General features: G+C 38.2%; 1 protein-coding gene across 1 annotated transcript in view; it reads right to left on the reverse strand.

Annotated features, from left to right (window-relative positions):
- The window catches only part of GLIS3 (GLIS family zinc finger 3), a 174,613-nt gene that overhangs the window by 25,833 nt on the left and 121,233 nt on the right, over positions 1 to 27,547 (reverse strand). Inside the window, exons 4-6 of the mRNA XM_054398070.1 lie at positions 18,600 to 18,761; positions 17,018 to 17,128; positions 2,149 to 2,290 (exon numbers count right to left, since the gene is read on the reverse strand). Coding sequence (XP_054254045.1) covers positions 2,149 to 2,290; positions 17,018 to 17,128; positions 18,600 to 18,761 — 415 coding nt within the window. The remainder of the gene's footprint in view (positions 1 to 2,148; positions 2,291 to 17,017; positions 17,129 to 18,599; positions 18,762 to 27,547) is intronic.

Raw genomic sequence — 27,547 nt, forward strand, 5'->3', positions numbered from 1 at the left:
TTTTTTGTTGTTTTGTTTTAATATTTAGGAAAAAAAACCCAAACCAAAACAAAACAAAGGTTGCTTTCTGAGAAGTTTGAAGGGTAGCTTCTCTAAGGCAAGACACGTAAGCTTACACACATTTTGCTTTTGTCTCCCCGGGACATGAATACTTTTCATGTTGCCATTTCAATAATTCTCTCTCTTCTGGAATTCTCAATAATTCATATGGTAGCTAATGCAACAATTCATTTCCACTGGATTGGGTGGTTGTCAAAATGAAGCAACGTGGATTCATCTATTCCTGATATAATATGCTCTGTTAATTGATGTGAAACTACACAAGTGAAGAAAACTATGTGAAATTTGCTAAGTTATAGATACCTCTGAGAACACATAAGGGAAAGCAGTTTATAACTTACAGAGAAATTAATGCTGGTGAGAGTATGTCAATTAATACTATAAATATTGCTCTACTATAGGAAGCTGTGCCAAGTAAGAAAACAAAACAAAATAAATTATATCAAAGCATGTCCACAGATAATAGTGCTGTAAGCCCCAAGTACTGAAAGACAAGGTATGAATGAGATTACAAAAGTAATTCCAGTCTTTGCAGCTGCCTGTGGCACATCAGGATTGCAGACAATTACCAGCCAAAGGCTGGCTGGAGGTAATAGTTGTACTCATCTTAGGATCCTGGCAAATCATGAGGCAGCCGTTTGTTCAAACCACTATCAGACTAGGTTCAGATTGACCCAGCAGCTGGAGTTTGACATTTAATCATAGTCTGGAAGATAGACTGGTAAAAGAGGTGAATGTTCAACAGATTCCAGTAGAAATCTGTGAGAACGTCCTCAATTTCTGAAAACCTGGTCTCTGCTCATCTGACATGCAGACCCACCTAGCTTCCATCCTATCTAGGGACTTAAAAGGAAAACCAAAAGCTGAGTCTTTTATTTTCTCTCACTGGGTAATACAAGTCAATATTTTTTTAATCTCAACATTTCTGGTTATCCAACTCCCTTTCAAAGTCCAATATAAAATAAACAACTGTAACCAATGCCATGTCGGTAGAGGTTCCCTGGCCAAAATCAGATTTAAAATCCAAAATTGCCTTTAGGTTTCAAATAAGAGATGCCAAACTCAGACTAAGGCATTTAAGAGTTAACAACATACAAGTAATACCAAGTATTTTTAAAATGAGGATACATTCAATCACAGCTTTCTGTGTCCTGTTTTTTTACATATAAACCCACACCACCATAATCTAGTGAAGAGCTCACAACAGCCTTAACAAAAACATGTCATAGAACTGGCAGGTTGAACAAGCCTCTCACTAAAATACAAACATTTATTGAAGTGGCTACTTCATGTATCATTTTCTGCACATAACTTACAGCCAAGTCTCTCACTTCCTGCATCTGGTTCTCTATAAAAAAGTTGACTTGCTAGAAAATGTAATGCATTCTGCCCTAAAGCTAAAAGCAGATGTCTTTACAACTAATAAAATAACCTAATAAAAATGTTAACATCCTGCCTATCATGGTCTTGAGCATTGAGATGTATTATCACCCACAACTTACCAAATGTTTCAAATTTAGCTAAAATGTGGGTAACAATTGTACATTTAGCTGGATATGACAGAGTTAGGTATTTTAACACAAAAATCTCAGTTACTTAACTTAAACAATAAAATAGGATTATCACATTTATACCATAGATGTGTTTACTGGCATATTTATAGCCGTAACATGAGAGCTCATAATGCACTATTTAAGTTAATTAATGCAGATCTGTTCGAAAACTGACATGTGATCCATGAATAAGGAAGAGGAAAAATACTATTTTGATTTAAAATGAAGCTTAATGAATGTAAGATGTCTACAAAGAATGGCAGAAGTGAATTACCAGCAGAATTCAAATGCTTATGGAGGGAAAATACTGGGTTTTGTTGCAGTAGGTCTGTTCATGGATAAAACACATTTAATCTGCCTCCCTTCCAAACACATGCAAAATTATGGTTTTATACTATTTTGCAGACTCTATCCTTGTAAGATAGATAATGGATTTCAGAGTACATCTTTGCAAAATCATCCCCACTCTTAAGTGAGCAGTAATCTTGCAGGCTGCTTTTCTGCTTTTTTGTTTTTGTTGTTGTTTTTTCTGTACCTGGGTAAATGTCATGAGCAGGCCCTGGGGAGTGTGCCATGGTGTTATCTGCAGCATCATGCGGAGATGGGGCTGGCTGGAGGGGCTGAACTGCCAGGCAGTCATTCAGGATGTCCTGGCCAAGCTCTGAGCAGGATCGCAACTAAAACATGAGATAAAAAAAGGAGAAATGGTTACAACATGGACAAAAAAAAGATTAAGTAACAAATTGCAGAAATCCTGAAGATACTGAAAAATCATAATGAAGAAATACTGACGGGTTAGTGTGCACAAGCAGGATTCTTCTCTTTTACATCCTGGTAAATATCCTTTCATTATAGCAGGGTTGTTTTGAATCTGAGGAAATAAACTCTTCCAGATGCTTAACAACAGTCTATCCAGGACAAGGGCTACTCGTAAAAACAGGTCCTTGGACAGATGGATTTACACGTGTTTCCTTGTCATACATGGCACAAGAGTGTCCTGACTCATGGAGAATGGAGATTTATCAGATGTCTGATATCTCTTACATCAGCAGAGGGCCACTATAAAAATGACAAATACTTTCCTGCTCATTTAGAGCCCCAAACTGGCTCACTGAAGAACTATAAAAGCAAAGATGCTTATGGCAGTGAAATAACAGAGTGCAAGTGAGAAGTCAGCCCAGAAAGCCAACCAGATCCTGGGCTGCATCAAGAGAAGTGTGGCCAGCAGGTCTAGGGAGGTGATTCTCCCCCTCTACTCAGCTCTGGTGAGACCCCATCTGGAGTACTGCATCCAGTTCTGGAGCCCCTATTACAAGAGGGATATGGACATGCTGGAAGGTGTCCAGAGAAGGGCCACCAGGATGATCAGAGGGCTGGAGCACCTCTCCTATGAGGACAGACTGAAAGAGTTGGGGCTGTTCAGTCTGGAGAAGAGAAGGCTCTGAGGTGACCTTCTTGTGGCCTTCCAGTATCTGAAGGGGGCCTACAAGAAAGCTGGGGAGGGACTTTTTAGGATATCAGGTAGTGATAGGACTAGGGGGAATGGAACAAAGCTGGAAGTGGGGAGATTCAGACTGGACGTGAGGAAGAAGTTCTTCACCATGAGAGTGGTGAGAGCCTGGAATGGGTTGTCCAGGGAGGTGGTTGAGGCCCCATCCCTGGAGGTGTTTAAGGCCAGGCTGGATGAGGCTCTGGCCAGCCTGATGTAGTGTGAGGTGTCCCTGCCCATGGCAGGGGGGTTGGAACTGGATGATCCTTGTGGTCCCCTCCAACCCTGACTGATTCTATGATTCTGTAAGTCAGGCATGGTATCATACACAATGCCGAGATGGAAGTAGTATCATGTTACATGGACTGGTATTTTTCTTAGGACTATGTTGTCAGAGTGACTAGGACTGCATTTGTTTCACAATATGGGCTGAGCTGATCTGAAAGTGAGTGCTTCATCACTGCCACTCATCCCAGCTGCATACATGGCCAGTTGTCTAGTACCTGATCCATCAACAGTAAATCTGTTTATTTGTCATAAAGCTTACTTTGCCATCTCTAAACTCTACAAAAAGCAGAGTTTTCCTTTGGATGAAACTGGATGAACAATCTGTCCCTGAGGTGACAAACCTGTGCTGACATAATTTTTCTGCTAATTCAAATTTCCACTAAAAATAATGCCATAGGCCTTCTACAAACCCTCACCAGATAACAGGTGCTGGGATTAAGTTTACTGTTCTTTACTGTATGTACCCAAGTTACTCTTCAAGAGCAGTTACTGTTGCACCATTGGAAAGGGTAGAAAGCAAGGGGTAGAGGACCTCTCCTCTACTGCTTGGCAGAGCAGAATCAGAAATGGGCAAGCTTCCTTTAGCAGCCATTGACTCACACCTGCTTCCCTAACTAGATACACCTTCTGCAAAACTCCATTTCAAGCCATTACTACTTTTTCTTGAGAGAGAAAGTAACTGTGCTTTAGTTGCTGGGTCCTCCTTCCTCTGCCATCTTAAGATCATCCTCTGTGCAATGTTTTTCCAGGTCTCTCCTCTGCACCATTAGCAGGGTCAGCATAAGCTGTGGCCTTTTTGGAAGAAAACACACTGCCAAAAACTAGATTCTGGCTCAAATATCTCTGATTGTTTTTTCCTTCAAAGACACTCAGCGTTAAATATTGCTCTGTGTCAGTCGAATATTTTTGTATATTTCATAGGACGTTTTTGATAAAAAGTTTTAACTGCAACCAATGTTTTGCATTTTATCAGGAGCAGGGAAACCTGAGTTGTAGTTTTTCATTAGTATGTGAAGGACCATAGAACAGGCAATGAAAAGACAGATTATCTTAAAAACAAGCAAACAAACTAACGATTCGTTGCACCCGTAAGATCTGATCTTCAGTTAAAAAAGTTATGAAGGTGAAATAGTAATGGACTAGATCCAACTGCTGCCACCCATTTCTTGATTTGTTCTAAAGGCAATACATTTCTTTGCCAGCCTACCAGTTGTAAAAGACAGCTGACACTTTTTGACTTTTGTTTAAATCATATCCCTGCACAATCCCCCCAAGCATGCCCGCTGCAATACTTTGCCTTCCCCATGATCACTTTGCTTTCCTCACGATACTCCACTGAGCACCAGTACCATCACATTGGGACTGAAAACTTGATAATTTATTTTTGAGAAGTATAAGGTTAGAAAGTTACTTTGCCAAATGATGAAATCAGTATTTTGACAATTTTGCCATGCTGAGCACAGAGATTTTGTGTGTGCTCTAATGTAGTCTAAATTTATCTCTGTCTGTGGTGGTAGTTAACTACCAACTGTTCAGCTTACTTATAAGTTTTCTGTACGATATAATTGTTCTTAATAATAGATTTGCAATTTTAATAGCTCGGTTGTGTGGCAGACTTGCTCAGTTTTGTATTTGGAAATCTGGGACATTCTCATTATCACAATGTGGTCTTTTTTTATAATACTCAAAACAAATCACTGTCAGTCAAGATTTGCAGTTGTTTTACCTCAGGACAATCAACTAACATGTAGCAGCTTTCAGAACAATGCATGAACATCCTACTCCTGTACATTTTACATATAATTAAATAATTACCCATGATTAAATTATACAAGCAGAACTATTTAGAAGTGAGTAAAATTCTACATTCTTCAATGTTAAGTTTCATTATATTTGAGCCCAAGATCAGAGATGTGCTGTTGATTCAATCCCTGACATCACTCCAGAGAAAATGTTTCCTCAAAAGAAAAGATAATTATTTTTTTATTTCTCTGACTAATGTGCGGTTTATGTGTGATCTGCATGTCTCTGTACAACCCAGCTAGTTTCTTCAGCATTGTTCCTGCACCACAGAAACTAGACACCACCTAGGAAAATGTAAATGTATATTTATGCATACACTTAGAAAATAAGTAGTTTAACATTTCTCAGGCATTATTATTTTGTTTCCAAACAAGACAAAATAACATCTCGGTAACTACAAAAGTTGCCTATAAGTACTCAGATTAACTCTAGTAATTCTTCAGCAATGTTCAGACTCCTTCAGTCATTCAAACATGCCAGTTACATCATCAAATCATAGCATTTTAAATCTTGCTTTCATAAAAATAGGCTCATTGGACTGTATGCATGTTGTTCACCTAGTAGAGTACTTCTGACCTGCTGGCCATGCTTCGTTTGATGCAGCCCATGATGTGATTTGCCTTCTGGGGTGCAAGTCTGCATTGTTAGCTCATGTCTAGCTTCTCACCCACTCGTACCCCCAAGTCCTTTAACTCGAAGTGTCTGTCATGTCCAAACCCAGCAAAAAACCCCAAATACTGCTAGGTTCCATTGAGAATAATTATTTTACACTGACTGTAATAGCTAAGTGAGGAGTACTGTTATTCACATATTCTGTGTATTGTTTACTACATGCTACTCATCAAGTACAGAACAAGCCAATAGTCTCCTGATAATTTTTATTGTCTGTAAGTTAAGTTGGCATTGAGAGAGAGAAACCTGGCTTGTTTACAGACAGCTCAACGTTGTACTAGTTTTTCTAAAGGAGTAGCTAGAATTTAATAATTGCTTGCACAGTCAGAGTAAAATTTTGTCCTGTTAGCATCACCACTTTGATAGTATACAGAAAGGACCACTAGAAAATTCCCAGTTCAATATGAAGCCATCCTATGTGACAGTGTTTACTCATATTACAGGTTTGCTTGCTCAGTTGTCCCTACATCCACACATATGAGCCTTGTGGCCCAGTGCTTCCTTGCAAGATACTAAACATTTTTGACAACAGACAATAATAATTTTTGCCTTCTAAGTGTCTTAATTCTTGCCTCTGGAGGCTACAGACATCCTGGGGAAAAGAAACAATGCAAACAGGAGATGATTACTCAGTAACCTTTGTTTCCAGGGAGTCATCTTGACAGGATTTCTTCAGAGCCATAGCATTCATTATTTTGTTAACTGTCTATCACAGCTTTCAGGTATGTGTGCAGGCTATCCTCACCCGCTCTTACATTTTGTTTCAATTAAATGTTTGGCCAGAAAGCAATAAAAATCAAGCTAAACTAGCCTAGCTACACATATTAGGTTCTATACAAGAAACAACTACTTCTGCTCTCTCAAAGTTTTACTACAAATATGTGTTTTCAAACACAAAAATGTCATTCATCTTTGAGACCTAGTGTAAATCGGGAGAATATGCCCAAAATGTTTTTCAGCCTCTTGCATTAAAATTCAACATTATTTTGAAGCAATACCATGAGAGGAAAACACTGTTGTATTAAGACTAATGACACTGAAATGAATTCTACATTTATTTTATACAATCAGAGAGTTTTCATTTGATTGTTACTATTCTAATATGAGGAAGAGTTTGGTAGAACACCAAGAACACCATTTTACAGAAGAATATTGCAGCTGGGACAAATCTGAAAGGAAACTGAACAAAAAAATCAAGCTGAGAATCCTGCTTTAAAGAAGTACAGTTTGAGTGAGACGTATTGTAAGTGGGCATTTTCTGAAATAAACAGAAAAGGCTTCTTTGGTCATAGTTCTATTGAAAGTTCTATTGAAAGATGCTTCTTGCTCTATGTATTTAGAAGTTATGTGTTTTAACACAGAAGGCTTCTAAGGATGCTCCTTGTTGTGACATCTATTGTCTTGGAGATGTTCACATTTGCACAAATTTTGCTTTCATTCCTTTCACACTGTAGTCACAACTGCAAGGCACCCATACAGACATGTGCACACGCATGTACACGTTTTCTCTCTCTCTCTGACTTGCATCAGATTGTATTGAATCTGAAAACATGCACATTGTCTTGCAAAAAATGATATCTCCATCATAACTACGAACCACCCTATTTCATCCTTTTTATTGCAGTTCTAAAAGGCTTGTGGCTGATTTTCATGTAAACAGCAACCTAAGCACAAAGCTGAGTCTTCAAGTGACAGGAAAATATCCCTACTTTGTGCCAGACTTATGTGGGGATATAGTTGGTGTAAGAAACCACTTGTAGTGTATCAAGTCCCTGTTTTAGGGGCCATTTGTGATGAATGATGCATGAACCCTGTTGCTGCTTCACAACAGAATTCCAGAATACCAGAGCTGATAGAACAGCCTTTATCACAGGATTGTCAGACTCTATTACACCATTGCCAGAATGTCAGAAGAGTCTGTGTCTGTTGCCTGAAGTAGCTGATTATCTATATTATATATTATATATATATATATTATATATATATATCTATCTTATCTTGCACATTAACCTACTTAACCGATAGAATTCAGCCCTGTGCACAAGCTAAAAATATTTCCCTATATAAAGTACTAAAAACAGTTCCCTATAAAAGCAAGTCCAGCATGTCTGAAGGTCCAGCTTTTGCAAGATGTTTCTTTTGGCACTTGTATGATGTTTTGTTCTGTTCTTCACAAACAGATTCACAGATTGTAGGTGTTTTCAGAATGGCAGCTGCCACAGTATGGCAGAATTATTTAGTTTTCTTTTCTGAAAATACATTTGGTTTGCCTATTTTTACATCATGAGTGGAAAAATATGGAAAATAAACAAGTACCCATTCATCCAATTCTTCATCACCAAATTATGCACCTAAATGTCACAGCTACACATTTTTAAAACACCTCCAAGGATGGTGACTCCACCACTTCTGTGGGCAGCCTGTTTCAGTGCCTGACAAGTTTGTTGGTGAAGGAAGTTTTCCTCATGTCCAATCTAAATCTCCCTTGGCACTACCTCTTTTTCTATCACTAGGGACAAGAGACCTCACTACAACCTTTCAGGTAGTTCTAGAGAGAAATAAGGTCTCCCTTTCCTTTTCTACAAACTGAACACCACCAGTTCCCTCAGCTGCTCCTCATAAGACCTGTTTTTGAGACTCTTCTTCAGCTTTGTTGCCCTTCCTTAGACCCACTCCAGCACCTCAATATCTTTCTTGTAGTGAGGGGCCCAAAACCAAACACAGTACTCAAGGTGCGACCTCAGCAGTGCTGAGTAGAGGAGGACAATTACTTCCCTGGTCCTACTGGCCACACTGTTCCATATACAGGACAGGAAGCTGTTGGCCTTCCTGGCCTCCTGGGCATGCTGATGGCTCATGTTCAGAAGGCTGTTGATCAACATCCCCATGTCCTTTTCCACTGAACAGCTTCCAGCCACTCTTCTCCAGCCCTGAAGACTTACATGGAGTTGTTGTGACCCAAGCGCAGAAGAAAGCACTTGTCCTTGATGAATCTCATACAACTGTCCTTGGCCCATGGATCCAGCCTGTCCAGATCTCTCTGTAGAGCCTTCCTACCCTCAAGCAGAACAACAGTATCCACAGCTTGGTGTCCTCTGCAAACTTAGTGAGAATACACTCGTTCACCTCATCTGGATCACTCACATCCCGTCTCATGACAGCTTCAACATGAAACTGCTGGCTGGAGCAAAGTATTATGGAGCTTGAAGTTCAGAGGCTTCCTGTTCTAGTTGCTGCTTTTGGGTTCTGTGGTTTATTTTGGGTGCTGGCTCTTGTCCACATGGATGGTGGCGAGATGAGTAGGAGTGAGGTAGCACACTGGTTTTCTTTATGCTGTTTTTCTCCCCTGTATTTAACTGTGCTTCTTCTGCAAATAGGCTAAGCTAAGTTAATCATGCATTGTATTATTAGATTAATTAGCTTATTAGCTACGGTAGTCGTGGATTTATGGTATCTCATTTATTCAGTAAACTCTTATTTTATCTTATCTATTTACCTCAACCCAAATTTTTGTGTGTTACTTTTCCCTCACTTCTGTGCTGGGGGAGCAGGCAGGTTAACCATTGTGTTAACCCATTACAAGGCCCAAAATTCTGCTTTTTCCCCTGAGTTCCAGCCAATCTTTCTGTTTATCCAGGCCAGCCTTTTTTACTGATGGCTTGTCTTTTGGCACATGTGGACAGCCTGCTCCTGCACCTTTAAGATTTCCCTCTAGAATAATGTCCAGCCTTCCTAGAACCCTTATAACTGCCTTCCAAGGGACAGAGTCAGGCTCTTAAAGAAAGAAGGGTCTTCTCAAGCCCATTTATGTGCCTTTGCAATGTCAGAGAAATAACAGCATGCAAATAGAGAAAATGATATTGTTTGTTTCCAAAAAATTAACCTGAAGAATACAAAGTGCTATGGGCATGCACTGACAACTGTTTACAGGGTTTCAAAACAATCTGGATTTTTTTTGTCATGTGTACATGTAATGAGGGTGACTTATTCCTTCTGGTGTACTTTTCAACACATCACACTGCTGAAGCTAACAGGAGTGAAAGCTCAGGGTAAAAAACAAGTGCAGGGAGAAACCACAATGTGAAATAGCAAATATTAACACCAGAGTGAACCAACAATCTCCTGGTTATAACAAATGCCACAGCTGCCAGAGCACCATAAACACCTTAGAGAAGTTTTGATGTTTCTTCCTTGCTGGAGTGCTGAGCTCTATATGCACCACTAGGGAAGCATGTTTCCTGTTCTGGAGCTTCCTTCTGAGGCATGCCTTGTGTATTCCACCAAGTGCACATTGCTGCTGCTGTGAGGTGGGGGTTGGTGGGGTCAGCTACAGTCATTCCTCCATGGCTTTAAGACACTGTTTTCCCATTTCTCCCTGACCACTCTCAAATGCACAGGTCATTTGTAGTCTCCAGTTTTCAAACAAATTCTATGATTAAATTCCTTGAACACTGCTGCCAATTCCTAATCCCTTTTTGTCAACATTCCTTTCAGGAAAAATTGCTGCACCCCATGGTGCCTGATTTATATTTAATTTTGAAAACAGGAAGGAAAGGGATTAAAGTTGGGGATTAAAACACTTACTCTTCACTGCATTTTTTTGCAGAATAGTTTCTTAGTTGCCATGGTCACTGCTCACTGACCTCCGGCCCCGGAATGCACTTCTTTTTGCACTAGTGACATCTTTTAAAGGGATTCCACAGAAAATAAATGAGCAAAAATAACCTCGTGTTCAGCTGCTCTCAAAGGAATAAAATAGATTTGCTTCCCTTTCAATCTATTCTCTCCCTTTTGCAGTTCTAACAGTGAAATCTGAGCTAAGAATTTGAATAAGATCAAGTGAAACCTGAAAGACTCAGAGGCAATTTGGACTCATACTGCAAGATCTGTCTGCTCACTCCCAGTGACGCAGGTGTTCACAAACAGAGCAGTTTCTCCAGATGAATAGGAACTACATAGTGAACAATGTCACTGGTAAGTAGTTTAGTTATCCTGCTGAAATACCAGGGATGTAATGCTCTAACCCTATTTGGCTCCTTCTTTCCTCATCAGTCAAGCATTCTGAGATAGGGAAAAAAAAAAAAAAAGAAAATTTATTTCCTGTAAGAAACACATTAAGCATTGTGCTCCTCGACTAACAAAAAAGCCTAGTTCAAATTCTAAGAAATGAAAGGAAATTAAAAGAAAAACTGGAAATAAGTGTTGCAAAATTAAATAAACCAAAGATACTAGACTAAGAAAATCACTATTTTTTTCCTGTTCATGTTCTCCACTAAATCTAAATGCTGGTATAAAACTTCCTTTAAACAAACTGGTAGCCTCATTGATTGTATAGTGAAATCAGTATGCAATCACAGTTTAAAATCTCGCTTCCATTGTAAAACAGTTTAAATAACAAACGATCAAGAAGTGTGGGGCCGTGTACAAGTAAGACAAAATCTCTAAAGGTGGAGATTTAATATCCCCCTTTGGCTAGTATGGCAGTGGCACAGTGGGAGAAGAGCAATATCTGCATGATCCTTACTGGCTGTGCAAGATGGCTTCTGTAAAGGGCCTTTATTTCAGATGGAAATCCTGGTCTGGGTCAGCACAGGCCACCCTGCAAGGCAATTCCAGGAATCGCTTTGCCCCAGTGATCTATATCTGTGTTTCATTAATTCCAAGATGCTCCATACCTAGTGTGGTCTGCTCTGCTCTACTACAGTCCAAATCAGGAGTGGGTATGTCTGAGGTGTCATATAGCCTGCTTCATCTCAGCAGTGCAGTCTAGCACCATTTTTCTTCGTTGCAATCAGAAAAACTATTCTGAAAACTTCCAGCCATTGATAGCTGATTGATTTTTGAATGAGCAAGAAATGCAACATGGGAGAAACCACACAGAAATAGCAGCAGGATTACAAAGAATCTGATTGTCTGTTCTTTATTCCTCCTCAGCATGTTAATAGCTGAAAGATCTTCCAACCATATAACACAGAGAAATCTTGGAAGAGTTCATCTTCACTGCGAGAATGTTTTGACAACTCCCCAAATGTCATTGCTCAAGTACCGTTTTGCAATTGACCAATCTGGGTCAAAAAGGAAGATTATTAGGCAGAAATGAACCAAGATGGAAGTCTGTGCATGTATCCCTTATCTCCTGAGGTCTCACTGCCTCCTTCATTCCTTAGTGATTTGATAGATGTACCTTATACACTACAATTCAAAAAAACCTTCACCAAGTGTAGACAACTTTCAGAAATGTCCCTCAGAACACCTTTCCCAAAACTGTGCCTCCATGATGCTTGCTTTCTGGTAAATACACACAACACAACTGCTGTGTTAGGCTAAGACTAACTAGAAATTAAATAAATACATAAGGAGGAAAATACAGTTAAAACTAAGCACCCCAGGCTTAAGTATTGAAAAATCTAGTGGAGATCTAGGAGTATCACTTACTATGGCATGCATCAGTTGAGGTGTTAAGCTATCTGGTCAGGTGAATCCACACATGGTTTCCTCAAGATCCATATGACTGAGCTAAGATGACACAGGTTTCCAGAAGACAGTTTCAGAGGCAACTGTCAGGTAAGCTTTCAGTATTTCAAATTTTGACAGTATAGTGTACCTGACCCATAACTAATTTACACAACAAGACCAAAGATATGGTCTAGGCACTGCTGGAACTGCCAAAGAACCAAAAACTGATTTAAATTGTGTTTCAGTCCAAGGCACAGATGAAGACTTTTACACTCCCTTTAGCCAGTCTTGTTTATCTGAACTGCTCAAATTATCTTTTCCTCTTCTCCACAAAGATGGAGTGAATCAGTTGTACCTTTATCTAATACACTTTCCTCTACTTAAGTGGAAACAATCTTTCAAAAATTTTTTTAAATTTTTTTTTTTTGGCAGGACATGCTGGCTTACAGAACTATTACATACTAGAACAGTTGTTCACTGATGTAATTATGGATAAAATTTAAATGGTATCTAAAAGTATAGCCTGTGCATTGTTCAGATAGTAAGGTAGATGGGTAAATGTTGAACCGGTGTACTGACCTTGTCCTCGCCAAACAGCTGTAAGAAATCAATGCTATCTTTTGTCCTTATTCAAAATTATCTCTTACCTGTTTGAAAATGCATTTTTTTTTAAGAGAAAACTTTAAAACCATCATTTGAACAAGCTCATTATGAGATCTATACAAAGCCTGTGAAGAGTCCATTCCATTCACAGCGGCACTTGCACTCTAAAAGTTAATTAAACCACACGGTAAATGTTCAACAAGATGACTAAGAGGACAGAATTTAAAAGTAATTGTATTTCAGGGGTATATTGTACACCAGCATTTCTCTCAGAGTCACTTTATGGTCCCATTTTGGGTGCTCTGTAGCTTTCTGTCACTGACTTGCCTGCTTAGAAGGGAGTTCCATCCATCTTCCCCACAGAGAGATAAAATCCAGGCATGGTCAGTGATTTTCACTTTATAAAATACAACAGGAAGGACTGCTTTTTATCTCTCCAAAAGATTTGAAAAATACAGACTGAATATTATGATGTAGAGAGATTATTCCTAAAATCTTTTCCTAGATATTTGCAGCCTTTGTTTCCAGGCAGCTGCACAGTATTTTTGTACATGTTTGCCCTCATATTCATGAATATTTTACAATTACAAAATGGTTAATAAAGTAGACATGGCTCTCTTTCTTAGTTTGCTTTCCTTTTTAAAGTAGATGAAATTTTAAAGCACTATCCACTAAATTGCTTGCATTAAATGTATTTGTAGTGGTATCTTCTTGGTCTTCAGGTAATAGGATTTCATCCCATTACCTGGAGAGACTTCCAGTTAAATGTATTTGCACAAGTCTAGGAGTGGGAGGAGAAAGAGAATGGTGGCTGCCTTACAACTTTTCCAGAAAAGATATTTTTGCCTAACATGGTAAGCCAAAACCAAAACCAACCAAACAAAAACCACACACACACACACACAAAACAAACAACAAAAAACAAAACAAAACAAAAAAAACCCAAACCAAACAAAAAACCAGCCAGCAGCAAAAGTTTCTTAAAATTATTCAGAGATGGAAATTTACCTGTATCAGACTGCATAATCTGGCCCTGTCTTAGAGGGACAAAGAAAGGGTCAAAGCTTTGAAGACAAATCTAGAAAATCTGGGCTGAAGAGCCTCTGTACTGTAAAGCACCTCAAGTAGGGGATTCTGCTGTTATGTTTTTCATCCTGCTATTTTAAGTCTACACAACATCAAAGGCACGTTTGCAGGTACAGTCTTGGAGAGCCAACAACTTAAGACACCACAATATTGTCACTTGGTGTGTAGGGGGAGGTTAAAAGCAGGATTAAAAGCAGTCAGGCACAATATATTAAATGAATCCATGACTAATGTGGTGTGACAGCAAAGGGTTTCATTCTTTTCAACAGAATAGATCCCTAGGGCTGGAAGTTATTGCTTCACTGTGCCTTTTTCATCTTGGAATTTTTATGGTTATTTTTCACGAATTCACATTTTTGTAAGGACTTTCTTTGACAATAAATCATATTTATTTTTTAATTAAAGCCATAAATAACCTCAATTATGCATTAAAAGGTTTATTGTTTCTTACTTTTTATTATTATTAGTGCCAGAAAATATTCAAAATACTAAAGCATGATGCTAGCTAGCAATTCCAAGTGCTCAGAGGTTCAGTAACTTTGTTGTACCTTGTAAACATTGTACATTGCAAACTCTGTCCATGCCTTATGTATCTGGCTGGATAGATGACATAGTTTTTCTTTTCTCTTTGCAGAGGTTTGGCTTATTTGCCATTTCATATATCCATGTATCTCAGGTGACCAATGAGCATAATAAAGCCTTATCAAAGAGAGATGAAGAAATAAGCAATTTTAAGTCTAGAATGTGCCCAGGGTAAGGGTAATCAAGGAGTAAAAAGGGCCAAGTTTAAACTGGCACCAAGAATGGAATGGAAAATGAGCAAAATGTAATACTGAATGAAATCAAGGAAGGAAAATCCCTTGCAGTGTTGCAATCCGACAAAATGGAGGAGGAGGAGGTAATACATGATTTCACCTCCAAGGACAGTAACGTTACAATGTGGTTGTTTAACAACTGCATTCATGTTCATTATGCCAGTTTTAGTTGAGGCAGCACACACAAATTTCTCAGAATGAAGTGCCTTAATCAGCATTGACTTTACATGCTTGTAAAACACACTGTCTGGGTGGCTGACTTGCTTTCCTGGGACGTGCAGGACAGGGCTCACAAAGATCCTTCAGCAGTCCTGCCTTTGGGCAGCATGCACAGGAGCAAGGGAGGCAAAGCACTCCTTTCTAAGCTGAAAATGAAAGCTCAGTTACTTTGTCTCTGATACAGGATTGGGCACTCATAAGTTTAAAGACAACTCCTCACGAATGCTACAGTCCAGTTCCTCAGAGGCTGACATGCAGGTCTCTGTTGCCATGTCCTGCTTCCATGAACCACTGAATCAAAACTTACTCTTTGAATTTGTATACAAAATCACATAATTACAGAAAACATCCAGTAGGAAGAGGCCTCAAAGATCATCCAGTCCAACCCCCAACCCAGCACTGAAGGATCAACACTAAACCATGTCCCTAAGAACCAGGTCCACATGATGCTTAAACACCTCCAGAGACTACACCAATGCCCTGGGGCAGTCCATTCCACTGTTTGATAACCCTCTCTGTGAAGAAATATTTCCTAATATCCAGCCTGAACCTCCCCCGGTGCAGCTTGAGACCATTTCCTCTAGTCCTGTCATTTGACATCAGGGAAAAGACGCTGTCTCCCTCCTTGCTCCAACCTCCCTTCAGGTAATTGTAGAGAGTGATGAGGTCTCTCTGCAGCCTCCTCTTCTCCAGATTAAACAACCCCAGCTCCTTCATACACTTCTTGTAGATCATGTGCTCCTGGCCCTTCACTAAGCCTCACTGCCCTTCTCTGGACATGCTCCAGCACCTCAATGCCTCTCTTGCAGTGAGGGGCCCATCAATGAACAACAGTATTCAAGATGTGGCCTCACCAGAGCAAGTACAGGGGGATGATCACCTCCCTGTTCCTGCTGGCCACAGTGTTTCTAATACAAGCCAGGATGCTATTGGCTTTCTTGGCCACCTGGGCACACTGCTGACTCATGTTCAGTCGACTATCAACCAACACCCCCAGGTCCCTCTCTGAGTTGCAACTTTCCAACCACACACCCACAAGTCCCTATCTTACTAGGGGATTGTTGTGACCCAGATGGAGGACCTGGCACTTGGCCTTGTTGCACTTCATACAATTAGCCTTGGCCTACTGGTCTAAATACTGTGGCTTAAGAGGCTGTCATTTAGTGCTCACTATGCTGTATGAAGCAATTTTGTTGCTACACTCTACGAACAGCAGTGTGTTTAATTTTAAAACTTCTAGTCTATAACTTCTTTGACAAAGGTGTGACATCTCAAAAGTTTACCACCCCTGCAACAGGTTGTGCATGTTACCCTTTTATCAGGACTGGTTTCCTTTAAAATGAAAGCTTAGATTTTTATCCTTGATGATCTAAACAATGTCATGAAATGAGTGCTAGTAATTAACAGGATACATGATGAAAAATTCTCAGGGAAAAAAAAATCCTTCTGTTAGGTCGCAGCTCAGCTCTTCAAAGACATGCTTACACACATAAACAGTTGACTCCTGCACTTCACATCCAGAGTGAAACAGCATTGTGAAGTGTTTTGGTATTTGCAATTGTTTGCCATATAGAAGTATAATTTACAGCTGAATCTCACATAATGTCCATCTGTCCTCCATTTGACACTGGCCATGAAAGCTGGATGTTGTATTACTATGTATCTACCATGTGGCAGAATTTTCAAATAAAAAATGTCTGCTTTCAAAAATTATTTTGGCTTTGCCTCTTTATGTTTGTTTAGTGATTAATCCTCATATCAGAAAATAAAAGCATAAATTTAGGCAGCCTCATTAAGTCAAAGATCACTTTATCATCTATAAATGGCACATATCTGTTCCTTCTGATTAATGGTTTTTCTAATCAACAGCCTGAAATCAGCACAGGTACTTGAAGATGCATTGGAATACCTAATATTATAACACTGACTTGTCCACATAAGCTTTACATCAGTCAGTAGAGTAGAAAATTTACCTTCTTCCTGACTTGCTGGTCTTTGGAAGAATGGGCTTTCACATGCTTTCTCAGGGAACTTGGATCTGTGTATCGTTTAGTACATCCAGGAATCTGACACGCATAAGGTTTCTAAGTCAAAAAGAAAAAGGTTAAAGCAATTGCTAAATCACAGGTTATTTTAACTCAAGAGAAACATTTACAAGCCTTGAGATGCTGCAAACCACATTACTACAGAACACAGATGCTGTACATTATTACAGGCAGAATGCTTGGTAATTAATTGGAAAGGGAAAGAAGGAAAGCAAGCCTTGCAATCTGGAAGGCAAACCAAATGAATGCTTTCATTATGGAACCTTTCATCGGCACCTTGTTTCTTTCCTAATCAGTACAACGAATATTGCTAGTTATACTCACAATTCTTCCACCCTCAGAGCAATCTTTGACTTAATCAGAAATTACATTCTTTAGTGAATCAGGTAAAGAAACTGCAGTAAAGGCCCAATTAGACTGGTTAGGATTATAGAAGAATCTGCTTCAGAAAAAGAAAACAAGAAAATCTGTTAGTTTACTACATTACAAAGAGAGCAAGCAAAAACCAAAGCAAGCATCGAATACTCATGTTTCAAAAATACAACACACAAAAATGCACAGTTTAATGCGAGGTACAAGACAAACTCCTCCAGCTCACACTGTCTAGTAATGCATCAATTTAGAAAGATGCCACTCCTATAATACTTTTAGAGTTTTCTTAGAAGAAATTCTAATAAATAAATAAATAAATAAATCTGATTCACCAAATAATTATAAAGCTCTATAAATATCTCCTTCTGCCTGTTCTAACCTCTCTGTCTTACCTGAAGAGTTCTAGGTCCACAATACAGAGTATTAAATGAACATTAGGTCCAACAATTTGCCAAAATTACCTGTTTTCCCATTTATCCATTTTAGTTTAACAAAGCATTTCCAAAACCACCTTGTACAAATTATTAACTTGCCATCCAAACTACTGACTCTTTGAAAAGTACAATTGAAGTTTTCTGACAGCTCTTTAATTAAACTAGCATGGTTCTTGTTTTCTTTTGGAGTTCTGCCCTTTGGAAACTGCTTGTACTCTGACAAACCACAATCTTTTGTTATGAAACAGAAGGGTTTAAACAAATCTCAGCTGTCACTCAAATTCACAAGTAACAATTTGTCAGCATGAAGACTTTTAGATTTACAAAATTAGTCTTATCCTCTTGCCTTTCTGGTACATGTCCCAGACTGAAGTCTAACTAATTTTTTTTTTTTTTTCAGAGAATAGCAGTTATCACAGATGGTTTCTGTCTCTGCACAGTAACTTACATTCCCTGAAGATTACCAAACTGGGAGAAACTTACTGCCTCCATACTCAGCAAAGCCCATGGAGCTGTGACACTACTTTGGCCCATCTGTATCCATGGTTACATTACCACATCACTTCAGAAACAGCTTAAACAGCCTCATCAGACCCTTCTCCCTTCTATCTCTAAGGTTATGGTCTAGCTGCTGCCACCAAGTTGGAGGAAAGGAGCATATGTCTAATGCACAGGAGACTGCAATAGGACTTCATCTTCCTTACAGTGTCCAAGTGTGTCCTCTGATGCTTGGCACGGTCGCTGGAGTTGCTGAATGCTTTCTGGCAGCCTGGGTGCTGGCAAAGGTAGGGCTTTTCACCCGTATGGCTCCTTAAGTGAATCTTGAGATTTTCTAGTCTGGAAAAGGCTTTCTTGCAACCCTCAAACTAGAAAAGAGAAAGAAATTATTTGGAAGGAAAGCACACATGGTAAATTGTAACGGCAAACACTCAACAGGAGGGTGAAAGGGCTTGCAGTGACCTCCAGCCCGCTACGGCTGGTTGCCTCTCTAGTGACGAGGAGAGCTTGGCTTCTCACTGTGGGTGTTGCTTCAGGGTTTGAACCATTTGGACCATAAGAATGTATTTATCCTCCCTGTACGTGGCTGAACTAGAAAACTATGCTCTACTTCCATTTTACAGATAGACCCAAAGACACTGGTCAGCTCAGAGTGCAGAACTAACCATCCTGTCTGGGAAACACAGCTCCAGCTAATTTGCCCAATAGCACAGAGAAAGCAAAAGAGTCACCGTCCTGCATTAGCTACCTTTCTGGGCTTCTTTGGATATTAGCAGCTGAGATGAACACAGGCATCTCTTAGTACCAACCCAAAAAACAGAGCAACAGAAAAGTGTGCAGGGAAACGTCAATCTGCCCTGCCTTGCTGATGGTGATGGTGATATAAGAAGTGAAATGATTTTTGAAACATTTCTTTATGTTTCTGGCATGAGTAAATGTACGAGGTAACACAAAAAGTAGGATTTAATCCCTATGGGCATAGTACTGCTACTACACCTAATCAAGTCCTCTTGTTCTCTGCATCTGCAGAGAAATCCCCATTTATATAAGCAGAAAAGCAGTACTCCACCTATCAGGCTCGCATAGTATATTTTGTAGTAAGAGAAAGCAAAACCCTTCAGTTCTATTTGACACCAGCATTTTTATCTACATTTATTTAAATTGAATATTTATTAATATTAGTTAAAATTAATTGGCTTTAAAAATTCTATCAGTCAATTATTTTCATTGCTTTCAGGTGCTGCACAGTCCATTGTGAAACATCTAAAGCACCTGCTGCACTTGGCTTGCAGTTCTTTTATGCTTGCAAAAATAATAATGCAGTAACAGTCATGTCAAACATTTCTAATGCTAACACAAAACTGAAAAACTCACTTGAAAAGAAACAGGCCATTTTTCACTGATGTTAGAATAACACAGATTTCTCTAAATATATTATGCAGTGCATGTATGTTTGCAAAAGCACGGGTAGGAAAACATTGACATAATTAGCATGCCTGCCTTACAACTCTGTAACATGCTAAAAAAACCCCAGGATATAAAATTTTCATAACTTAATTTTAAGCACTTCAGGTTTTTTTGGATAATGCAAGAGAGACTTGTGACTTCGAAGAACAAAGTACAGGAAGAAAATACAGAAAAAAAGAGTTGCAGCCTCCCCACCCAAACAGGGGGAGGCTCAATTTCTATGCCAGCACTCCCTAACAGTTTTCACTTAGTTTTAGCAACAGAAGGAAATATATAGACTGAATGTTGCTCAGGAAAACACAATGTATAGGAGGGAATACACATTACCTATAAAATAGCAATATTAAAATTAAATTTATGAAATTAAATCTTGAGAAAGGGGACTAACCTCAGCCCAGTATACCATAATTGCAATTTTATCTTTCACACATGTTAATTTCAGAAAATTCCAAAACCCATTAAGTTTTTATTTATATCTCATCCCTTTATCCTAAGCAAACCTACAGTGCTTTTCAGGTTATCCAGGTTTGATATCAAGCAATTTGTGCTTGTGCATATCGTGTTTTTTTATGCTTATGAAGGTTTAGCATGCAAGCAAAACATTGTTACAAGCATAAAGACGTTTTTATTTTTAGTAAATTACTATTAGAAAACACTCCAGGACAAATGAAAATAACTTAGACACATATCTCTCACAACTGTCTGGATAAAAATACCACGTTTGGGTTTTTTTTAAGTAAAGAAAGTATAACCCCCAAAAAAGCTAAAAGACTGATACAACAAATGGCTTCTGAAAAACAAAATAATCCAAAAGGAGCTATTTTAAAATACCAAAGAAATATTCTAGTGACCCCATCTTATGTAAACAAGTTATTATTTCTTATTAAGTTCATAAAAAGACAAGAATCCATTCTAATGACAGTACCTAATCTGTATGTAAGTATGAAATAAACTGCAGTATCTCCAACAAACTTCAATTTCATAGGGTAAAACTCAGTTTAATAAAAATGTCCTAAAGCAGACCCTCTGTTTTATTTATTCCATAACTTACTAAACTTTGAATCTTCAAGCACACAGAAATAAAAAGCAACTAAGCAACCAAACAACCAAAAAACCTCCCAAAAAACACCACACAAACAAAACCCCAACCAACCAAAACCAACCAAAAAAAACCCTCCCAAAAACACCACACAAACAAAACGCACCACACAAACAAAACCCCAACCAACCAAAACCAACAAAAAAACCCTCCCCAAAAACACCACACAAACAAAACCCCAACCAACCAAATCCAACAAAAAAAAAAACCCTCCCAAAAAACACCACACAAACAAAACCCCAACCAACCAAAACCAACAAAAAAACCCTCCCAAAAAACACCACACAAACAAAACCCCAACCAACCAACCAAAACCAACAAAAAAACCCTCCCAAAAAACACCACACAAACAAAACCCCAACCAACCAACCAAAACCAACCAAAAAAACCTCCCAAAAAACACCATTCAAACAAAACCCCAACCAACCAACCAACCAACCAACCAAAAGCCAAACAAGTGTAAATAAGTGTTCATGTGACTGCAAAATTAACATTGAATTTACCTGGGCAAAAATGAGCAGAATTGGTATTGTCTTACAAATTTAATTTTTTTTTTCTGAAGACTCCTGCATTGCTGATCATATCTTGGAGGCAGAAATGAGAGGTTGAATTTCTCTGTCCCTTCCACAGCCCTAAATTACTCTTTCATATGCACAAAGGTATATATAGTTGTGTATTGCAGAGAAGGTTTTTCTCGCAAAACACGGAAACTACATGCCTGTATTATTAGAAAAAACCACCTTTATACTATACCTAATGAATGTTTACTCTAAACCCCGAAGATTTGTGAAGATTTAGGATTCTCTGATGCTTAAGATACAAGGAATACGAAAATACTCTTTCCAACAACACATAACACACACCCTTTTCTCATAACTACATTTCACTAAAAGTATTCAGGAAAACACATGATTACCTGTGGGGGGAAAAGGTCAGGTAAATAGTAGTTGTATTTTGAATTGGAACTCTTTGTAGTTTCTAAATTATCCTGTAGCACTTCCATTACAATTATTCACTAAGTACATGGCATGCATGTGGCATTCTGAAGCTGCTTAACACTCTTAAACATACTCTGGATTAAACCAGAATTTTTAAAAGTATTACAGAGAATTAATTGTGTAATGTTTTCCTAACCTGCAATATAAAAATCATAGTTAAAACCCCCCTTTTTTTTTTTAAATACAAATGGAAATCGTTAAGTATAGCTGACAAAGAAAATTTCCTCTCTGTGCTTTTTTTTCCTCTCTGTCCCTTTTAAGATGTATTCCTTGGAGCCTCCATATCTATGTTTAGTTGTTTACTTCAGCTTTTTGTAAGGATAATTGTCTAAAGCAAGAAACAAAGTATTTACAGTGAAAGGTAAAGCACACCAATAAAAATCAAAAGCAGTGCTATAATTCTAAAATAGATCTCAAAAATGTTCTGTTCAACTCCGTATATGTAAAGCTGGTGTTCCATGTACCAGGCAACCATCCTGAAAAATTACAATTACATGTATTTATGTAAAATGTACGTGTGCAAAGCTTGCATGTAAAGTATGCAAAGTCCTGCTGGATGCATCATGCACTGCTGAGCCCTGTCTGGAATTTGACAATAACCTGCATTATGAAATACATTTAGACTCTTGCATTGTATGAACAGGTTGGTAATGCCTGAGTGAATAGTGCTAATAGCAGACATTCAGTGGACAAGTGTTTTAAGAAATTTGTTTTCACTGTGAAAAGACCTGCTCTGATTATCAGAGCTGATCACCAGTGTAACAAAGACAGAAGTCCTTCTTCTGGCAAACATTTGTCTGAGATCTGATCCATCCACAGAAAATTATCTAGTCATTATTTTAAAAGTCAGTGACAGGCAGCCCAGCTTCCAAGTATACCCTGATACTATCTGGCATTAAAAACCTTAATTTTTCTCCTATGTAAATGTGTTTTGCTTCATCATCCAAACAGAGTATTTTCTTTTGTCTTTTTCTGCTACATTAACATGATATGTAAAAGATAACTTCTGTTGTGTTTTCAAATCACTTGACTTTCTCTCAAATAACTTTATATATATATATATTTAAAAGTACAAATATATAAATATAAAATATAGTATATAATATATACATTTCTCCCAAATATTTTTATATACACATTAAAAAAATATATATAAAAATTATTTTCCTTGTCACTTTATACAATGCTTTCTTGGACATACTTTGACATCATTGATTCTAAAACCAAACAAATAAATACTCTTAGAAATGTTGACATTTGAGCACTGCTTGATTTTACAGTAATGTCTCACTCAATATACAGCATAATGCTACTGTCCTATTCTGACACACTCATGTTCAGGCTTTAGCATCTTTTTTTATTATTTGAATCAGTTGTACACAGTGATTCTCAAGTATATTTAAGCATCATGGTATTTGGGTGAGGATCATCTTCTGTTTCTCAAGTGTGAAGGATAAGCATTTCCCTAGTCTGCTGTCACATGTGGGGAAATATTTAAGGCATATTGTAACAAATACATACATGTTCCCAGTCTGGCCTCTCTTGTAAGGTTATGGGAAGAGGTTTTCAATTTTAAATTTGACTTTGCTGAAAGTTGACTTTTGACATCAACTTTCTTTAACCATTAAATTGCAGTAGCTGGCTTTCTGTGTATCAACAGCTTGCCAGTGTCCACACAAAGTCTCAGTAACAAACCCAGATACTTCTGTGACAGAATAGACTTTGTTCTTCATTAAAACAGAACACATCTCAGACAAGAAGCAGAAGTGACTGAGAGGTCCCCCAAAGGTTGTGATACGGAGAAATGATGGAATGAGATATATCCAAATGATCTCAGAAATTTGGGTGTGAACTAGACTTAACTGGAGCTTGACGATGAAGAATTGTTCAAACCAGCAGTTTCACAGACGTACAGTTCAGATCAGACCTAACTCTTCCTTTTGCCAGCTAGCTCATATTAATCCATTACTAATTGCATATGACCACACAGATGCATTATCTAAAAACTTCACGCGGTGTGTTTTGGTTTTCCATTGAAAATTTCTGTGGTCCCTTTCCAACTACTTCTACATTCACACTGTATACAAAATACAGGACAAATAATTCAGTAGAAGTCTTACCAGTGCTAGACATTCAACTAACATGAATCTTCTCAGTCAAGCTCCTCTTATTCTTGTATTCAAAGATCATATTAGCCCTATGTAAGTCATAGCATTTTACAGAGGGTTTTCATTTCAGTTGGTACACTAAATTCATACTCAGGCTCACTTTTTGCTAGGCAGAATTTCTCATCTGATAAATATAAGCTAAATGTCTTCACTCTTGCTTGCATTGGTTTTTATTTGGAGGCTTTTTATAGTGCAACTTTTTATAATGCAGTAATTCAGCAATGCCAATCAGATCATCTGTAACTGTGGCTCTGCTAGTCCCTGTAAAAAGTAAAGGTTTAACTGTTTAGCACGATCATTTTGAAAAACAACAACAAGGAAAAAAGTGAAGCACTCTTTTTCTAGTATGTACCCTGCTAATCGAATTTAATACAAAAGCCTTAAAATCACAGAACCACAGAATCTTCTAGGTTGGAAAGGGCCTTTGAGATCACCAGTCTTACCATAAATCACTAAGCACCAGGTCTACACATCTTTTGAATGAGTGACCTTCTACGGAAACACCGTAATTTGCCTATGATTCCACATTTGAATTACGTTTAAGATTTATTAATTAATAAACTATCAATGAATAATATCAGACAGTTTAAAATATTCTGCATGTATCATTCACAATTTAGCATTTTTCAGCAAAAATATCAATACAGAAACAGTACTAGTCCTTTTCCTTTCTCCATCCCAGACTGTAAAAGTAACAGCTTGATGACACATGGTCCCTCAAAGAACTGATGGACATAGGAGGACTTAAGATGTTTCATGGAAACCGAGAACTTGATACGACAGGGGCTGAAAGACCCAAACCTGTGTGAGTCTTTCTGCTTGGAGACAGTATAAAATGTTGCCTCTGCCTCATGCAGCAGTACTGTCTGGACATTGACTTGATCTCATTCACAACAGTAGGTTACTGTCTGAGATTGCCTGCACAAGCTGAGTGACATGATTTACTTTAGTAATATCCATAAGCTGACCATAAGCATGACAGAGAAAAGTCTTGAAACCTAGACGTTTGAGAATGTTATCTGAATGAAGACACAAGCTATTTCTGACTTCTAGGGAATGATGTCATCCATGAATGCACAGACACAAATGGAAGGGGAAAAAATAAAAAGCAGAGGCATATATGCAAGGCCATAAACCAAATCATTGAATTCATGTTCAAATCATTGAATTGTTCAGCATTTTAAAAGGACCGATGAGCAGCTAAAGTGCAAATTAATTATTTAACAATGTTTAAGTCTATCTGTCAATTAAGTTTGAATGCTCTGATATGCTGCTTCTGTGTCAGCACCAAGGCAGTTGGTATGACAAGGACAAAGCATCTTTCCCCAGCTTTGCATTTGTCACATGAACAGATGTAAAATCTGTTCTTTATATGGCTTTCAAACAAGAATGATGCATTTCAAGCATTAATTAATAGTCTTTTAAAAAGCATTTCCCCTCCTCAACAGTATTAGTAGGCTGCTGCTCTGCAAGAGATGTAAGGGCTTTCAGAAAACTTGAAGTAAGACCTTGTATGAAAACCTTTCAAAGAGCTTTTTTATTACTCCAGACTCTCCTGCCTGGCAATCTTGTGAACAACACATAATTAGTGTCAGACATCATTCTAACTGCTGATATTAGGTGCTCACCAAGGAGGAGGAAGCATGCCACAACTGAGATTTAAAAGCCCAGGTTCATTTAATGTAAAATAAGTGCCATGCTTTTAAACCTTGAAGTGTTTAAATGGGGGGAACGTAGCATTCATAGCAGAACTTTATAATAGTTCATCCATTTCTGTCTGAGCAGAACGCAGTTTGTGACACTGTGAATGAATGCTTTGGTGGACACACGGTGCTTATATAAGGCTATATTTTCCTCAAATCTGTGCAAAGGCAGTGGTTTATTTTCTGCTGCTATGGTTAGTCTTATGAAATATGACAATGTCCTGGAAATTTTTGCTTTAGTAAATAATGACTGACTAAATTTATATATGTTGCATGAGACTATCAATGCTTGCTTACCCAACCATCAATGACAATTTGGTCCAAAGCTTATTGAAGTAATTAGATTGAAGTAGATCATTGAAGTGTTTTTATTGGAAAAGACTTCTAAGATCATTGAGTCCAACCACCAACCTAACATCACCATGGCCATAAAGCTATTTCCCAAAGTACCATGTCCACACATTTCTTGAACACCTCCAGGGATGGTGACTCCAACAACCCCCTGGGGAGCCTGGTCCAATGCCTGACCACTCTTTCCATAATTTTTGTCCTAATATCCTATTTAAACTTACTCTGGCACAATGCCACCTTTTTGAGAAGAGCTTTTCCAATTTCTGAAACACATGCTGTAATATTTGTTTTTCTCCCTTACAAGATGCTCCATTTCTGCAGAGCATTAGTTTTCAAATGATAGCTAACTCTTCCCACAATCCATTACTGTCTTTTACTTTCTTCTGCCATTCTGGGTAATTTCAAAAGTATTGCTCCAAACTAAGGGATGGGGAAGCCAGTCTCCTGGAGCCTATTCTGCAGAGCTGTGCATGCCTGCTGCCCCTCACCCTGGCAGCAATGCTAGCCATGTTCTGGTGGGTGTGGGGCTCCCCTCATGCACCCCACAAACCCCTTCCTCACTATCCCAGACAGGGCTCCTACTTCAGCTATTCCTAGTAGATTCCAGTAAAATTTTACAATCCTGCACTGTGTTAGTGTAAACACAAACAAAAGATAATGATAAGACAGGACAAAGCCTAAAGTAAATTGTTATTTATCTTCTTTGTACTTGCTACTTTAAGATAAAATTACACTCAATAGATATATTAACAAGTTCATATTACGAGTCAGATGTAAGACTTATGGACTCGTCACTGCTTGTGGCTACCAGGCTCATATTTTAAGAGCTTTTGACTAAGAAGCTTTTTATGTGTATGTGTGTATAGAATGAGATCAATAAACCATATCCTAATCTGATTTCAGTTTTTCAATGCATCCACATCTTTGTGTGCATTTTAATTAAGAAGAGATGAATACTGCTGCTATAACTGAAAAATACAATAAAATCAATTAAAAAGAAAAAAGGTGGATATTAATGCAAATTAAAACGTTACACATCGGTTAACATTTGAGAAATTGAATTGGGCTACTTTTTCAGACAGGCACCCAGGAGAAGCTAGTCTCCTGCAACCTGTTCAAACAAAATTTCACTTTATCAGTCATGCTGTATACATTTGGCTGAGTATTTCCATATGTGGACAGATTACTTGAGTTTATCAAGAAAATTTAATATTCTTTCCAAGGAGATCAATATTCACAGAAAACACTCTGTGTTGGTTCTGGCAGGACAAACAGGAACAGTGGATTAAGAATGCCAACAAATTACAGTAAAGCTGGAAAAGGAAAACAGGTGAGGAACTGTCTCCACCCACAATATTCTTTTATTGT

The sequence above is a fragment of the Indicator indicator genome, chromosome Z, assembly GCF_027791375.1.
Source record: "Indicator indicator isolate 239-I01 chromosome Z, UM_Iind_1.1, whole genome shotgun sequence".
Classification (NCBI taxonomy): Eukaryota; Metazoa; Chordata; class Aves; order Piciformes; family Indicatoridae; genus Indicator; species Indicator indicator.